Consider the following 17,881-nt stretch of genomic DNA (forward strand, 5'->3'; position numbering starts at 1 on the left):
CACCAACACCAGGGACACTATAAATACTCATTATGTCACTTTACTCAAATCACAAGAACCGATCAGATCGGACGTATCTCTCCGATCTCTCCGCTCACTGTGGTCGGAGTGCGATGCACTAATGGCTGGCTGGACGTCGATACTGGTCGGTATTTCAAATTCCGCCTGGAGGGTATTGTGGCGCGGGGGGGGGGGGGGGGGGGGGGGGGTTGGGCATTTATTGGGAGCACAAGTATGTATTCCTTGAGAAGCGTCGTCGTGGCTGCCTAACTCGATGTCACTAATAAGCGAGCATGAGATGGTGGCTGTGGTCATCGACGTCCATAGTGTCAAACTCCCCACCTCGTGCGAGAACACGAGGGCTGCATGTCCCAAAGGTAATAAAGTCAGCGTTTCGCAAATTGCGTTGACAGGAAAATACGCAGCACAATAACTCTCGAAGTCAAGAGACGGAGAAGGGTTTGGTTTGGGATCTGTTTGCCCCAAAGAGTCAGGAGTCATTGAAGAGCGAAGAGTAAACAGGAAGAAGACGTTGGTGGATGGCCATGGAGATAGACAGAGAGGATCAAGGATCGGAATAGCACACAACCACAGTGGCGCTTAAGCGGGCTGCCTTCTTTAAAAGAAGTAGATTTCTCTTTTTAGAACCGACAAACTTGCTTTATACCCGCTGCGGTTTTGGTTCGGTCCCTGAACGTTTCATTGGTGGAGATCAGTGGGGTCTCCATGGAGATGGCGAAACCCAGGCGGGGAATAAAAAAAAAGGACATAATAAGATACAATTAAAAAATGTAAAGAAAGACAGAAGGAATGGAAGAAAAGCAAGAAAGAAGAAATATGCATTTATCGCTTTATGGATCAAACGCCCACCCCCATAATCCCCATAAATTAACTAAACTCCACACACACTCCATACAGTGTGGCACCATAGTGAACTCCGATGACTTCCCTCCCACACTACTTTAGATCACTTTACCAAGACCTTTTCAAACAAGTATCAATTTCCTCCCCTCCCATCCTTTACCGGGGAACTGCCTGCCCGCATTCATCTTTGATGCCCCGTGCCACGCCGGGTCTTCAATTTAATTCCCCATCTGTAGCGGAGCTTGAAATATTATCCAAGAAATGAGATCCGTGACCCTGAATACAAAGTGGTGGGGAGCACCAGAGGGGTGCAGGGGGGGGGGGGGGGGACAGGGGTCTGCTCCAGTCAGGCAGAGGCATGGCCAGGCATAGGGAGCAGGGTCTGCAACCCGCGTTGGCCTAGCAAAATATTTGCCCTCCTCCACTCTGCTGTCTAGACGTGTCCACTCAGGGCTCCCTCTCTTCCTTCATTCCTCACCCCCCCCCCCCCCCCCCCTCCACCCCACCTCTTCATCACTCCTCCACCCCCCATCTTCATCACTCCTCCACCTCAATCGTTTGGTGGCAGAGCGGGCAAAGAATTTGGGACGGTTGGCGGTGCGCCGAGAGGACGACGACTGAAATTATAAATAAATAAATGCTTCTTTCACTGCCAGAGGTCGTGAAGGATCGCCAACTTTGAAGGGAAAAGGGTTTTGCGGTTTTACCACCTAGGTCTGGGCGGCTGTTGTTGTTGTCAGGAGAGACACAGAGAGAGAGAGAGAGAGAGAGAGAGAGAGAGAGAGAGAGAGAGAGAGAGAGAGAGAGAGAGAGAGAGAGAGAGAGAGAGTATGGAAACACAATCCTGTCAATAGATCTCTGTGCCTGGCGATGATTTTGAGATGATTTGCCTACCGGAGCAGCCTACAGAGACTGTGCTCTCTCTCGAACTGTTCCATATTCATTACCGCGTTTCACTTATCTAATTACTTATCATGCCAGCAGAAAAAAGTGGATTTGGTAATTGGAAATTGTATGTGTGTTTGCGTGCAACATTGTGTGCCACTTCATAGATTTGACACTTTGTACTCTTGGGTTTTATTGTCCAGAGGTTCTTTAGATCCATATCATATTGGTATTGGTAACACATATTTTGCCAATGTTTTAAGTATGAAAAGTTTGACGACAGTTTCAATATTGGTTGGGGATTATTATTGCTCATAATGAATGAGCAAGTGAATCAGGAATGGCTGAAAGAAGTAATTATATCAAGTATAACAAAGGTTAGTGTAGGCCTATATGGAGCATTGTAGTAGTTGTATAGTGTTTGTAGCATAGAAGGAGTTATTGTTACTTAGCATAGCAGGCATCATTGTACTTAGAATAGCATGATTTATTGTTCTTAGCAAAGCAGGTATTATTTAAAAAAAAAAAACTTCAACTTAAATAGAGCACATTTTACATCTTAATAATGCATATGATGGTAGATTTAAGTGTTTAGGAATAATACACCCAACTGCTTGATTTTGACATAACCGGATTGCCGTTGCTGGGCTTCCTTCTTAAACACAGAGTCATGTAATGAGGAAAAGAAGCATACAGTGTGCTCCACACAGGGTTCTTCATGGCTGCTTCACTAACTAGTAGTAGTTCTGTGGGCGCTGGTTACATTCTGTCACATTGACGTTGGCGCGTATGGGACATGTTGACAGCGAGAGGACATTGCACATTGCGGCTGTGGGCCTTTTTCTCTTGCTGGTGGCATTAGGACATGGAGTGTGTGTATGTGTGTGTGTTGCTTGCTCGAGTTGCATGACAATGTTTGCGAGGAAATACTGTGTGTGTTAGAGTGTGTGTGTGTCTGTGTCTGTGTCTGTGTCTGTGTGTGTGTGTGTGTGTGTGTGTGTGTGTGTGTGTGTGTGTGTGTGTGTGTGTGTGTGTGTGTGTGTGTGTGTGTGTGTGCAGGGAGTGTAGCCCGTGGAGCTGAGCATGTGGATCCCCAACCCACTCACCAGCCTCCAGGCCCCTCGTCATTTCGCATCAATCCACAGCCCCTCAATGGAAACAGGACAGCCATCCTCAAGCTACGTAGCGGCACAAGTATCCATCGACCCTGTGTGCTTTAGCTCGGCAATAAGACCATGTAATGCTATTGTCATAGCATCCGTCACTGTAAGACCGATTTCGTATTATGTATCATTCTCTCCGGGGAAAAACCCAAACCCTCGTATGACTCCCCCCTTGCCGCACCATATTTTGCTTGAGACACACTAACAAAGTGTGTTCAGCAAAAAAATTATAATAAGAATCCCAAGATTAAATGTGAGTGGCAGCCACAACTTGGTGTCACTCTGGATTGACAATAGTTGAATGGTGTTTGACAACAGTTGGCTTGGGCCTGCAGAATCTATAAAGCATGGCAAACAGAGGCAGCTACAGTACGCTGAAATAGAGAGTGCAGTTCCACATGGCAGCTTCCCCATGGCAGCAAGAAAAGCTTTTCACTTCATTACCAGCAGGAAAGAGACGTGAGAGACCATTATGCAAGGGGCAGGGAAGAGACGCTCAAAAGGGAAGGCGGATAGAAGAGAAGAGGGGCGGGGGCAACAAGTGATTAGCCTGGCATCGCCAGACGAATTGCCGTTTGCAATTCGTCTGGGACCTCTCCATTCTTATTCGATATCCAAAGGGCATCATCCACGGGCGTGGACCAAAGTGCCTCTGGACGCAAGGTGTTCATGGCAAATGCACCAGAAACAACATAACAATGAAGTACTGTCATCCCTGTTGACAGTAGTCAGCATCGCAAATTCAGCCAAAATCAACTCGGCTTGAAATAAACATAGCAGAGCACGTTGTCGTCGCATACAAGCGTCAACTAATTCCATTTCATTGTTACTAGGGACAGAGAACATAAGGTCCGGATTAGAAACACAATAATTGTTACCGGTAGTTAGTTAGTTAGTTTGACATATATGCTGTATAGAACAAAAAAAAATAAAAAATTTAGAACTTCAAATTATAACATTTAAGAGCATTTATGTTACAGCACTTACAAAAGGACCGGACTGGCATGGGCTTTTGAGCGATCAGACTGACGTGGTTTTTCGAGCGATCAGAATGCTGTGGGTTTTCGAGGCAATCACCTCAGGTGGAGTTTTCGGCCCTTGTCCCATATTGGGTTTTCGATCACTGGGGTTCTCAAGCCAATCAGATTGCCTGTGGTTTTCCAGCCAATCAGATTGGCCGGGGTTTTCGGATCATCACATATCATTGTGCATTTTGGTGTATTCTAGCAAAGTGATTGGAAGGTGCTCTTCAATGGTCACTCATTTGGGGGTCATTTCTAGTTGTCGTTTTTTTTTTTTTTATCCCTGCTTAATTTTAGTTATTAAGTTATTTTATCAATGCTTTAAGTTGTTAGTCTGTCAATGCTCTTTCAAAGCAAATTGTTTTGTCCATGTTCCAGGTGAAGGAGTTTAACTCCATCTTCCGCCTGGACCAGTGGCACACCACCCTGTGGCGGCACATCAGGAAGAACATCTAGGATGACGAGGGATGCTCAAGTAGGAGGGGGGAAAAGGTGCGAAAGTGAGTGAGAGGAAGAGATGGAAAGCAGGAGAGAAGATTGAAACAGTGTAGAAAAATGCATTATGGAAGAATCGTCCATCAAGGCACGATATCCCCCCCCCCCCCTAGCCCATACCCCTGCCCCCCCCCCCTCTATCACTCCTTATTCTAAAGAACTTCTCACACTCACACATACAAACCCTACTCAAAATGTCACCCAGGTTAACCCCATAAAAACAATGTCCCGTACTGCTGTCATCCATCAGGCATTACTGAAGGATCGTATTCTGTTGAAGATATTTAAAGGCTTTGCTTCTCATTATTCAGGGGGTTCATCCTTCTGTCCCACCACACCCGGTAGCCATGTCTGTTTTTAGAGGAGAGGTTGCACGGCCTCTTTCAGACCCAGGGGATATCTGTATTTAGGGAAAACGGCTTGAAGGTGCATCGGAAGTTGGTATTGGGAGAAGCCAAAAGTCAAGTATTATTTGTTGGTATTTTCTTTTTCTTATTTTGTATTTTAAAGGGAAACAATCTTGTCATTTATTTATACTATGTGTTGTATAAATGAATGTTTAGAATCTTGGTAATTACAGAATGTAGTGAAGTGGTCAAGGGAAATCCTGCTATTATTATTGCAACTCAAGTCATTCCTTCCATGCTCACATTACATTTTTATTTTATATAATTCACAAATGGGATGATGAAGTGCAACGATAATTATGTGCGGACTGTTAAAAGTACCAGATGGATGCTTTGTTTTTCCATATATCCTGCTTATTTCAACTTTGTTTTGTTTTGTATACATTGTGGAATTGTAACGATGACAACAAAGAGTTTGGGTGGAATAAAAATGGTATCGTTAGAGGCTTCTTCTTGTGTGGTAGATTAAGCGAAGGCCTCTGTCATGCACCTTCCAAGCGAACCATGTGATTATCGAATGACATTGTGTATTTTGGTGTGGAGGACTGCTAATGTTAAACCATTCTAACTTCAAATTAAAAAATATATATTGAAAATATGAATAATAGATTGTGGAACTTTTCAATGTTCAGCAACCGACTCGAACCATTAAGATCAAAACGAGAACACAAATTAGGTCTAATCAGGTCTTAAACTCTTTTGTTAAACATGCCCTCAGACCGTTCGCAGACCGCCCCTCCTCTTCACTATCATCATATTTATCCCACCTCATATTAGATAAACGGTTGTGATTGGTCAGTCTATCTCGTACCGGGAAATATTTTATTTTTGTATGGGAGGGGAGACAGACCTTATCTGCAGAGCAAATGAAACATGAGCTTGCAAGATTAGGCTGCTTGACAGGCAAATAAGTGATACCAATAACAAAACAAACGTGCACTAGCAAGTCATCTGCCAGATAGAGATTTTTTTTCAGATTTCTACAGATGGAAGGCCTGTTGGCTGTGGCTTTTGCTTTATTTATTGTTCTCGTCAACATGCTTTTGACACACTGGTACTGATAACCCAAGACATTCGCAAAGCGACCAACCAGCTTAAGGCCCTGCCGACCAAAACTACGTCAAAGTACTAGCCGTGACGAAAGCCGTCTGTTGCGTTGCCTCGCATTACCCGTGTCTTGGTAAAAAGGTTGCACTTGATCACGCCACAAAGGCTACAGTCAACGGGCAACCAGCATCTCTGCACCTGCATGAGAGGAAATAACTCTCTGTACAGGCAGGCAGCGGCAGTCTGTATTCCTATTTCAAACAGGGACACCGGAAGACCTAGGACTGCAGATATATCCAGACATGAAACAAAGCAGTGTTTGCCTGCCACCGATTCAACATGCTGAATTGGCCGAAAAAGCGCAGACAAGGTGAGACTAGTGCCAATGTGGCAGGACTCACCTTAGAAACTAGGGCCACAGAAGCTCAACGACGGCCCAACGTTGTCCGACAGCCAACCGTAGGCCAGGTGTTTTAGGGCCATTATGATGTGAAGCTTGGATGCAACCTATTTTCCATTCCAAAAAACAAATTCCTTAATTTCATCGGGAAAAATAGTTGTTTCTTATATAGGTAAAGTGGAGATGAGTGAAGATATTGAAATCAGGAAGGATATAGGGTCAGGGTGTGTCTTAAGGATGGCTTTCTCTACAAGACGAAGGTGTTCGATCCCCAATGACCACAGTCTACGTGTAAGTATTTTTTGAGCAAGATGGCTGACCCGTCCCATACCTGCTTCTAAAAATAGACATGTATCTGTTGCTTTCGATAAAGGTACTGTACCTGCTAAATGACCTAATAATAATACCAATACTAAACCTATCATAGTTGAATGCTCGCCGTATGTGCCCATGAAGGGCTATGGTGGAGGGCTGATAGAGTGGTGGGGGGGGTGGGGGGTGGTCTTTACTAGATTGGTTTGGGCAGGTTGATTTATCTTACTCTGGCCATAGTCTCATGAGATAATTGAATTGGTCAGAAGAGACTGATCCTACGAAGTGAGCGGACAGGAGGTAATTTGATACAGAAATAAGCCTAATGGAGTCTTCGTGAACTATTTTTCTTCTGTTGTATTCATATACATATTTGAGGTTGGATATAACATATTTCTTTCCTTTTAGTATATTTTTTGGGGGATAAGGGGTGAGTAGCCACAAGCACACTGACCACAAAGTTTTGGCAGAATGGGCCCTTGAATTTATTCACCACTGTCTTTGAGACCAACATAATCATTTATTTGGTTTGTTTACAATTTCTGCTTTGGTGTGTTGTTTTTTTCACGTTTTCAGATGCTGAGTCTTAGTTTTAATCGGAACAATGGAAACAATAGCTATTTGAATACCTGTCAAAAGACAGAAAGTGTCCAACTTTAAAGGGAGTAATTGCCAAAAAATATATTACAATGATCCTGGCCAGCTTACAATTGCTTCTTGAAATGTGAGCAAAAAATTTCAAGAAAAAACAATTATCGTTCAGAAATCTACATTTTAATTATACTATCAAGGACGGTGACGGCATAATCAAGCTGTCTTTTTTTAATCAGGATCTATTGGAGTCATGCCACTGATGCCGATCCCTATTAATGCTAATGTGACTCAGCAGATGTGGACGTTAGCAGCAACTGGCTGTAGCATATCGTTTCCAAAATTAGGATTCAATGATTTCAGATGAATAACACAAAGAATTGGAACTAAAAATCTACTTAAAAAAGAAAAAATACATATCTACAAAATAACAAATCTTTTTTTGAAGCATTCATTGTAGTTGCTGACCTTCTACAGTCCTGCCATCTTTATTTTAAGTAATTGTTCAAAAAGAAATTCCATGCCAAGACCCTGGGCCCAGACCCCACTTCCCAACATTCTCGAGAGGTAGGCCTAGCCTATTCATGTGCTTGGGAATCGAACCCATGGTCCCAGCAAACAACCACTGTTTTGTCAGCCAAAAGCTGTTGTTCCAAGAAGTTGATTACCATCAGCATCACCCCCCAGTGCCAGGCAACGCTTATGAAACCAGGCGGGGCTTTGGCGCTGATGTTGATCCCTGCCCTCCTGCTCTTTTGGCAATGTGACTTGAATGTCTACCAGGCCCACAGAACAAACGTAATAAAGTATCCCTATATCAAAATGTTAGGGTTTATCAATAACCTTCCTTTCTTGATAACGAACCATAATAATTCCTTTTCAGGATCTGGCTTGCAACAGTTTCAAGCATAGCCTGGCAATGTTGAAGCGCCAAGGACAAATTAAGACTTAGACAGGCATATGCTATATCCTACAAAAACCTAGGGACTTACAACTCCTAATATGTTCAAAACAGTTATCATTACCATTAGAAGCATACCGGTGTCTGGGTATGTTCGCGTGAAGAACTTTGTCGCCCTCTAGTGGGCATTCAACACCGTAAACATTCCGGAATCTGGTCAACTTACTGTTAATTTCCGAAAGTAAAATATATTGGTCATCTTTTTATTTTGAATACACATATTAGTGTCAGAGTAAATAATCGAACAACTGTTTACGACAACATAGCATGCTGCATACCACGTTTGATTGAAACTCACAGGCAATCAACAGGCCAACAGCGTCGTGTCCAAGGACCCCAATCGGCCAACATGGCTGCGCCCGTGGCAGACGCCGGCGAGTTTGAAAAATGGTTAAATGATCGCCTAGATTCGTTGGAAATTGATCGTGAGGTGTACGGAGCATATCTATTAGGAGTCTTGCAAGAAGTGGAATGCGAAGAAGAGAAATTAGAAACGCTTCAAGGAATACTCTCTGCATTCTTGGTAAACCCTTACAGCAGCATGTCAACTACCGCTACGTCTTAAGTTGCAATATAGTTACTTTCTACTCGGATTTATTGTCAGTACTAGTTATATATTATCTCTTAAATTGACCGTCACGGAATAAAGTGTTATAATAGCGGATTAATGAACTCCGTTCATTGGGTCAATGGTGTTTGGTATATTAAGGAAGGTGTGGCAGACAGCCCACCAAGTCTATAAATAGCGTTTAATTAAGTCTTACCATTTAAGGATTGCGCATAAATAATAAATGTTAGTTTGTTGAGCAGTCCTAACATTCCAAAATCTAATTTGAGTTTAATGCAGACTCCAGATTGACTCGCCAATCATGGTGTTGTAATCAATATATATAGGTATATGGTTGTAATAGTTGCCAATACTGTGCTCCATACCAAATACTTGTAGGTTACAATTGCAAAGAACTTAATTTTTTTAATTGTTTTTGCTGTTTGTTGGTAGGAGGGTGACACGCTCGAAGACGTCTGCGAACAGATTATCAATCAGTGGACGGAACACTGTAATCGATCAACTAAGTGCGACGATGATGATGGCAAGTATCTTACTATACAGTAAACCCATGATACAAACCGATGACGATTGTGAGAAAATGCGTTTATGCCAAATGAATATTGACAGCAATCTGGAATCTTGTAAAATCAAAATTTATTTACATAAATTGCACATTAAAACATAATTTTCTTGTTTACCATGTAGCTGATGTTCAAGCCATTGCCAGTCTGATGGAGAAGCAGGCCCAGATCGTGGTGAAACCGAAAGAGGTTTCCGGAGACTCCAAGACAAATAAAGAGGCTGTCCTGGCTCAATATGCCAATATCACAGACGAAGAAGAATATCCTTGATTTTACAGCGCAGTCCAAATCGCAGTTCATCCATTGCTTATGTTGACTTGATGGTTGTGTGGTGATAGATTGGGTGATATATTATACACAATTACAATGACACTTTTGGCTTTGCTCTATGAATATTGATTCACGCTAACCATGTATTTTCCCAACAAAATAGCAAAATAATTTGGACTGAGCCATTGATCCTATGTCAATTTATATTGTTATGTAAATTCCTTAATGCAAGCACTGAAGGTATAGAAGAGGAGGCCACAAGTAATGCCCATTTTTCAGGAGGCGAGAAGTGTATCCTTTTCATGCGTCATATTGTCGTGGAGTCTGATCTTATGTGTACCTGAACTTAATTTATAGTCAACTGGCACAGCAGAGCTTTCTCCTCAGTTTCCTTCACTGATAACCGCAGCCTTGTTCAAGAACACTAATGTGGAGCAGGTATTGAACAGGCAGAAGGAGAAGCGGGATCAGGCCCGGGAGGACTCTCAGAAGAAAAAGGAAACGGACAAGATGCAACGGGAGAAGGATAAACTGGCCAAGGTGGACAGGAAAGACAAGGAGAAAAAGCGCACACAGAAAGGTGAACGGAAAAGATAAAAAAATACAAAAGAGCACTTCAAGGATGTTACTAAGTAAAATCTAAAATAATTCCAGCACTGTTGATGTCTATCCTATTCGTGGTCTGGTTAATGCCTACATTTAATTTGACCCAATTTGCTATCTTTTGGTGTAGATACGTTTACCAACTGCCTATTTCTGTGCTGATCCTTGAAGATCTACCAGTAAACAAATTATCAGTTCAGATGATCACATCTGTCAGTATTATTTGTGTCATTAAGATTTAGATTTTCCCGATGTTAGGATCCAGCTCATACTAAATGTGTAGTACACTCACTGTGCATCGAATGAAATAAATACGATTCAAGGAGAAGTGGGTTTGTAAATGATGTACCAAACCTTAAACATTGGTTGCTTAGTGCCGATAGCTTGTGAAGATCCAATGCGAATATCAGAGTTTGCATGAAGCCAACTGGTGACATGTTGAGTATTCATAACCACTTGCATTAGAGTTTCAGTCTATGCACATCTGTATGAGAATAAGAACACGACTACTACTCAATTACCTCAAACATTCTGTAATATGGTTAAATGTTTTAACTTTATTTTAACAATGAGTTATTTCACCAACATTTTAAATAAAATAACATTTTCAACAGATTAACAGCTTCAGTTTTGTTGAGTTGATGATGGATCTAGTTAAATGGTAAATGTAACGACAACAAAAACTTAGAAATGAGAGAACTATGGAAATTAAAAGTATAACGGAGCAGTGATAACATCGTGCTAGGTGTATGACCTAGACAATCAACCTTAAAATGTACTAGCAAAGGACAGGTTCAAACACCTATCCAAACAAATATTTGTCAATGATAGTCTATAGGCAAACATCATCATTTGTTACTAATTCTAAAAAGCTTTATAACTTTTCACAACATGCAAGGTATATTTTGGTCCATGTTCTGAACTTCTGATCAAATTGGTTTGACTAATGTTATTTGTTGCGTTAATTTCAAATGATTATCGTTCCGGGCTATCGGGTTTCGGTAACACTTTATAATAAAGGTGCCGTAATAAATAGCAAACTAGTCATTACCTAACCCTTTATAAATATTTGTTAACTATTACTGAAAATATCTATTTGGCACAAGTTAATCGTATTTTTTCCCTGACCAGTGTCGCGGTTAGGGTTGTGGGTTAGGGCCGTGTGTTAGGGTTAGGGTCGGGTTAGGGTTATGCAAACTAATTAATTGATGAAAAAACTTAACTTGTGCCAAATAGATATTTTAGTAACAATTAACAAATATTAACAAAGGGTTAGGTAATGACTAGTTAGCTATTTATTGTGGCACCTTATAAAGGGTTAACCGGGTTTCTTTTAAATAAATAACAAATTAAAACTAAATAAATAGTGCACATACTTATTATATTGATTACAGGATATGGGTTGACAAATAACATTTTACGAACAAAAGCTATCCAACCAGAAGATCCTGAATGCTTTGGGATAGTCTAGTGCCTCAGGCACCAGACTATCTCAAGTTCTCATTTCATGGTAGTCTTGTTGACCTTGATTTCATTACCACGCCACTTAAATCCTAGGAATGATTTGGGATACAATTGTAGCAGGTTTTTTTTAACACAAACGAGGCTTGACATGTCTTTGGCAAACCTCTCAAACCAAATGTTTCAAGCCGTTGCTGATGAATCCCTGTTAAGAACTACAACCTTCTTGCTGGGATGCTTTCCTCTGTGACCGCGGGGGTCTCAACATCACCATGGATATCCAGTACGCCGGCAGACATGGGGACGGTGGCCTGGAGGGTGCACCACAGGGCTGTGCGTGTTTTCCTGGTTGCGCTGCATAAGTCTTTCAACGCCATGGCCAACGGCATGATGTCTGTCAAAAAATAAAGGGCATATCTGGTTAAAAGAAAATCCATGATTTTAGTCAATAGTCCCAACGCTGCGGCGTTGCTGCTGGTCTACCTGTGTGGTCCCTACCTTGAGTGCTTCCCTGCTTCTGCTGGCTGGTTAAGTTGATACACTCCTCCCTGCGTCTGGTTTGGGTAGAAATGATGGCCTTATAATGACGGTCAAGAGTTGAGTGGATGTAGCCCTGGAAGGGTAAGCTGCTCAGGGGGTCCAATTGATCCAGAAGGCTCAACACCTGTAGCACATAGAAACCAGAGATTGATCACCTACACTTTTCTGATAGAATTACTGAAAATTAAGCAGATTATTTTATGGGAAGCAACCCACATGAATTCAGATTAATGTTGGGTACAGATAAATGTTGTGCATCTTGCTCAAGGGTTCCTATAAGTAAACTGTGGACCTTGGGGATGGAACCCAAGTACCTCTTGCTGGGTTGGTTGGGGTTGAAAAACCTGGTCCGTAAACTTAACTTTTATATCTTTTAATGTTTTGTAAAAGAAAAGAATGGAAGAAAACACTACTTGGGATTCTGGGATCTCACCCTGCTATGTTCACGGATCTGGTCAACAATGAGACGGTCCACTCTGGAGGGGTTGGGTGGCATTTTCGGCAGAAGACTGCTGGTTGCGACGTTAGCCCGTCTCCCAGCAAATGTTTTGTTAAGGATCACAAACTAAAAATACAAATCGCATGAGGTTATAAGCTTGAGATTATCGTGCATAACTAAGTTAGTTATTTAGGATCATTAGTCTGTACCTTCTTCCTCTCTTTCTCCAAGCATGCTAACTGATCACAGCATTCCTCCAGATAATAGTGGAGCTGACTCATAGGTCCTCCTCGGTTCTTGGTCATCGGTTGAGGTGACTTAGTTGAAGCCATATCAGGATACATACCCCCCCCTGCACTCTGGGCCATCTGGAAAGCGATGTCGGGTTTTAGGGCTGCAAATTCTCCTTCTGGCCTTCTGTCACATAAGTCCCGGCAGGGCGGCCCACTTCCATAGGGCTGAGAGGGTCTGGAGCTCAGGTTAGAGTTGGAGTTAACACCCATTTTGAAGGAGCTCGGCCTTGGATCACTCACAGGGTATGTAAGGGGCACAAACTGTGGCAGCTTCCCAGTATCTGCTGTGCTGTTGCCAACACCAAATCTCTGAGAGCCATATGTGTTTCCTGATTGGGGGAAGTAGAAGTTGTTTCTTTGTGGGAGACCATGTCGGGGGACTCTTGTGTTGCACTCTGTGCGCTGAGTGGAGAGGAAGCCATCTTGAACAAAAGCACCAGCAGTACTATGCAGCCTGCTCTTCTCTCCCCGGAGCCCCGCGTCAACATCTGCCTTTCTTAAGGGTTCTGTACTCATGCCCATCTGGCTCTGTCCCGGTACATGGTGGACATTTCTTCCATCCCCTCTGCTTAAGTCCTGCTTGTAAAATGGGCTTCTCTGATTTGGGGGAAATGTGCCAGGTCCAAACTCTGAGACTGGTTGATGTTGGTTGAAGGGCAGATAACCTCTGTCCCTAGAAGCCATGTTTGTCAGCTGGCTTTGCTGCATCTGATCCTGGGAGTACTGGTTAAGAACCTGGTTCACATTAGGCGTTGCGGTTAGGCTTTGGGTTATTATGTTACTTTGGTATGACTTTATGGGGTTACATGGAGCAGAATTGGAAGTTGATTGCTGAATGTGCTTTGTGTCATGACCTTGGAAACGATAATTGTCTTGGAATGCATGTAGCATGAAGCCCTCATTTGGATTTCTCTGCACTGGACCTATATCTCCCCCCAGACCCCTTTTTACTGGCGTTCTCAATGCACTGTCTGGAGACATTGCAGAATTGGTCAATTTAAAATGGTTATTCTCTTCAACCATTCTTTTCTTAGTGGCCATTAGATCTATAAAAGGACTGACCAATTTGTTGACATCCTGCGGTGAACTTTGCTGGTATTGTTCGGGGCTGCTTTGGATATATTTGTCATTATAATCATTAACTAAACGGCTGTCCATTTCGCCTTGGTGACCAAAGGCATTTTTCTGGATTGGGAAATTTTTCCCAATAAGTTGACTTCCCCTCATTGCAGACAGGAAACCGTTCTCCATGCTGGGCATTGGTAGACATTGGGGCTTAGTTGGTTTCAGAGAGTGGGGCTTGTAGCCATCCATGTCGCCATTGGATGACTTAGAAAGCCTTTGGTTGCTGGTGTTGAAGCCATAGAACTGCTGAAAACTGTTATTAATTTCTTTAGAAATGACCGGCCCTTGAACTTGGTCGAAGTCTGGGTTTGCTTCTGTTGATGCGGACTGAGAGTAATGTGGCAAATCATTGCCTATCGTCTGGGGAGACCAGATTGATGTGAATTTAGATGAATTCCTGAAAGAAGTGAGATTTTATTCAATAAATCCATCATCAACTAACATAAAATACTACACAGGCTACACCTTTTGAAAATGTTTTTCCCTAGTTAATTAGTGTGATGCATAATTAACTTGTTTTTTTCTTGAGTAACCATTATTAGAGCAAAAGACACACCTTTCGGTGTGGCTGAGGGGGTCAGATGAATCGCCATCTTCCAAAATGTTTGAAACAAGGCCATCTAAATCAGCAACACTATCACAATCAGTTGCATCGGACAGGTTTCTTGAAAAGGAAGACATGAGAACATCATTCAGCATCCTTCATAAAAGTCATCACAACACATTGGTTGGAGCATTGGTTCAAATCTACTTAAGACTCATCATCTCCTCATTCTATGTTGTGTCACAGAAGGTTTGTGAAGGGCTCTCACCTCTCACTCTCGTGTTTTAGCTACTTTATTACTTAATCATTCTTAACATTTATAAACTTGCGAATCATATACATTGTCCTTAAACTTATTCTACATAATTTAATATTTTGACGTGTTATTATTAATACCTGGTACTGTTTTGGGAACACCGCAGAAGTTGAAAGGGATCTTCAGCATTGTTTGGCCACGGTTTGTGGTTTTCTGGCAGGTTGAAGCTAGGACTAGGGATGGGAGGCTGTCCCAGACTCCCATATCCCCCATCATCTTGTGTTTGGGATGCCTTTAAAGCAAAAAGGAGGAGCTGTAAGACAATATTAGCTAGACCTAGCTTGATGAAAGTGATTATTTCAAGAATCTGCATATATAAAGTTAATTATCATAAGAAATCCTTGCAAGTCAAATGGTATTTGTAATGATACATGAGCATTGTCAGAGAGCTACAAACATACCTCAATATAATTAAAGATTATCTGAGTTAACCTATTGATGCATGTTACACAAGTAGACATCTCTAAGTGCAAAATCCTGGGTAAATTGTATATCAGAAATCCATGTCCCATATAAGCACACACTGCACATGTGGATCTCATTTTCATTTAATAACTCATACCTCACTATAAAGAGGGGTGGAAATATGAATGAAAGGCTGAGTTTATGTCAGAATTTGTCCCTTTGGTTTACTGGAATGTGTTTATTTGAGAAATAGTAAGATGCCGTGGGCTGGTAAGCAACAGGTTGGAAACACATGGGCATCAAGTTACGTATACAGTAGGTGGATGTGTAACTTTAGCCTAACCCTAATCCTAACCCGCCCACACATTTCACTTGGACAACAGCCCCCACTATGCTCTTCTACAGTGCCAAATATTCCTTTAAGCTCAATTTCCACAGCATTGCCACTGCACAAAGCTAGAATATACAATTCTCACTTATAGTAAAGTAAGTGAAGTTAGGTGCAATTTTAAAGAACCTTTTAAGTTTCAATAAAGTTATTGGTTTACTATCAGATTTCACTGAGCAGAATGATGAATAGCAAGTTTTGGCATACGCCCATTGGCATTAATAAATGTAATAATATAATCATTAGTGTGGTTGCAAAGCAAGCCACACTATTATAGTTTTTTCTTCTTCCACCTGATTTTGGTAATTATCTGCTACCACAATGTTGCAAGTATTAAAACCAAGCCCATTGCAAAGAATTGCACACATACATTTTATTTATAACACACTTTACGTCAACTCAATGACCTCAAAGTGCTACAATGCACCTTAAAATATAACATAGAAGACTAGCTAAATTAAAAAGAAAAACAGAAAAAATAATAATTTACAATAGCAGTTAAGCAGTGCACTGCTCCATTCCTGCGACTTTTCGAAACGTGTACATTTATTTTGTATTTACAAAAATAATTATTGAATATTGAAAGTGAATGAGGAAAAAAACAAATATTAAAAAATAACGTCAACAAAAATAACGTCAACAACTGATACGTCAACACCCGAGTTTAGAAACAGCGCATTGGCAGGTCTCCAAAAAAGTACCGCTAAAACGCAATCGGACAAAATCAGCCAGTTTGAAGCCCGCTTCCAAGCGGACCAGAGCCTTGAATCCAAGCCCCGAGGAGCAGTGCATACTCCCGCAATCCACCAGTGCTCAGCGGCATAGCCTCGTATTGCAGCAAGGGGCCCAGAAGTAGATATCTCCGTTCATTCCAATACAAGTGGGGAACAGGAATTTGACTCCGCAAAAAATATCTTGATAACAATCAAAGGCTCATAATTATCTTTATACCATGTACTAATAAAATGCAAGTCCTCTCTTTCCAAAACGCCACCTCAAGCGTTTTAGGGCAAATGAAAGGAGTCGTAGTGAAGTAAATGTTTCGGCCCGGCATCCGAGAGGGCTCAGTCGTCAGTGTACGGCTCAGTTAACATCGTGTCCGAGGTTTTTCCTTTTACTTAATATGAATGACGTTGATGTATTTAGGCACTGTGTTTACTTTTGATCAGTTAAAGTCGCCGAGGGATGTGTAGATAGACCTCTTGCTTATGATGCTACAGTAACAATGCTAGAACACGAGAATATTTCTGCATCCAGCACGTCCTGGACAAGGGCGTGGCTGGCTCCCGTGATCCGGAAGCAAATCTCCCCCTGATGTTGCCCCGCGCAGTTTTCATAGGAATGAATGGGCGCCATTTTTTAATCCGCTGTCCGATCTTTAATATGTTCATGATAGAAACTTGGCCTGCTTACTTATGAGCCTTTCTGGTATAACAATGTTAGCATGCTCACGGAATATGGAGCACACGATGAGGTGGCTCACCCAACCACACGCAAAATGCACATGCTGCGACACGTCTAGTTGTCGATGATTTCCATCGCATCATCTGATATCTCCTAAATCACGTAGGCCTTTGTCGTACTTTGGCTTACCTTGTACTTGTTCGTAGAAACGTTCGGAATTGACTCATATGTATTCCGAAAGCCTTGATATGCCATATTAATTTTCAGTAACTTACTGATTTCAGTCTTCTTCAACACATTATTGACCTAGAGAAAGCCATACAAATACGTCATTAGAATATCGGGCATTTTTAACCTAACGTTTGTAATAGATAAAAAATAATAAGTTAGGCAACTTACCTTAGTACATAACGTAAGTACATAACGTAAGTTAATGTTTTGGGTAATTAATGAGGTTTTCACGATTTCATTATCATAGATTTTTAAAGAGATAAGAGTACAACAGGCAAACTGCTTGAGAAAGTCGTTTTAACATGATCCGCGCGCACAACCGACGAACTTCTCATTCTCAACTGTGCCGTGCGCTCGTGGCTGTATCGACATATTAAGATCAGTCATCCAATCAACGTAAGTGGGGGAAGGACAAAGACGAACTGCATGGCAACCATCCAGTCACGCCTCTTCCAGTAGAGCCCATGGGACCGAGATCGAAAAATATGAATATGTTTCAATGGAGAAAGTAATTGTCTTCTGGTCCCAGTCTTTATATGCCCCGGATTACACACATATGTTGTTTGTGGATTTAAATGATAACT

At 41.8% G+C, this 17,881-nt stretch overlaps 2 protein-coding genes across 3 annotated transcripts; one reads left to right on the forward strand and one right to left on the reverse strand.

Moving 5' to 3' along the window:
• The first annotated feature begins 8,455 nt into the window (after window positions 1–8,455).
• On the forward strand, window positions 8,456–10,766 carry ccdc43 (coiled-coil domain containing 43). The gene is made up of 5 exons (XM_060039021.1): window positions 8,456–8,670; window positions 9,148–9,238; window positions 9,403–9,538; window positions 9,784–9,839; window positions 9,958–10,766. Exons 1-5 carry the CDS (start codon window positions 8,497–8,499, stop codon window positions 10,143–10,145), a joined length of 645 nt encoding a protein of 214 aa, XP_059895004.1. The 5' UTR covers window positions 8,456–8,496; the 3' UTR covers window positions 10,146–10,766.
• On the reverse strand, window positions 9,958–17,650 carry moto (minamoto). Of its 2 annotated transcripts, none has more exons than XM_060038911.1 (8): window positions 17,479–17,650; window positions 17,256–17,372; window positions 14,950–15,101; window positions 14,566–14,673; window positions 12,801–14,406; window positions 12,586–12,717; window positions 12,111–12,276; window positions 9,958–12,006 (listed from the first exon to the last, which is right to left on the reverse strand). In XM_060038911.1, the coding sequence occupies exons 2-8, from the start codon at window positions 17,319–17,321 to the stop codon at window positions 11,828–11,830; spliced, it is 2,409 nt and encodes an 802-aa protein (XP_059894894.1). In that variant the 5' UTR covers window positions 17,322–17,372; window positions 17,479–17,650; the 3' UTR covers window positions 9,958–11,827. The 2 variants fall into 2 exon arrangements, with proteins under 2 accessions (XP_059894894.1, XP_059894886.1); XM_060038903.1 differs by having other exon boundaries at window positions 17,466–17,650.
• Between the last annotated feature and the right edge of the window lie 231 nt (window positions 17,651–17,881).

The sequence above is a fragment of the Gadus macrocephalus genome, chromosome 2, assembly GCF_031168955.1.
Source record: "Gadus macrocephalus chromosome 2, ASM3116895v1".
NCBI lineage: Eukaryota > Metazoa > Chordata > Actinopteri > Gadiformes > Gadidae > Gadus > Gadus macrocephalus.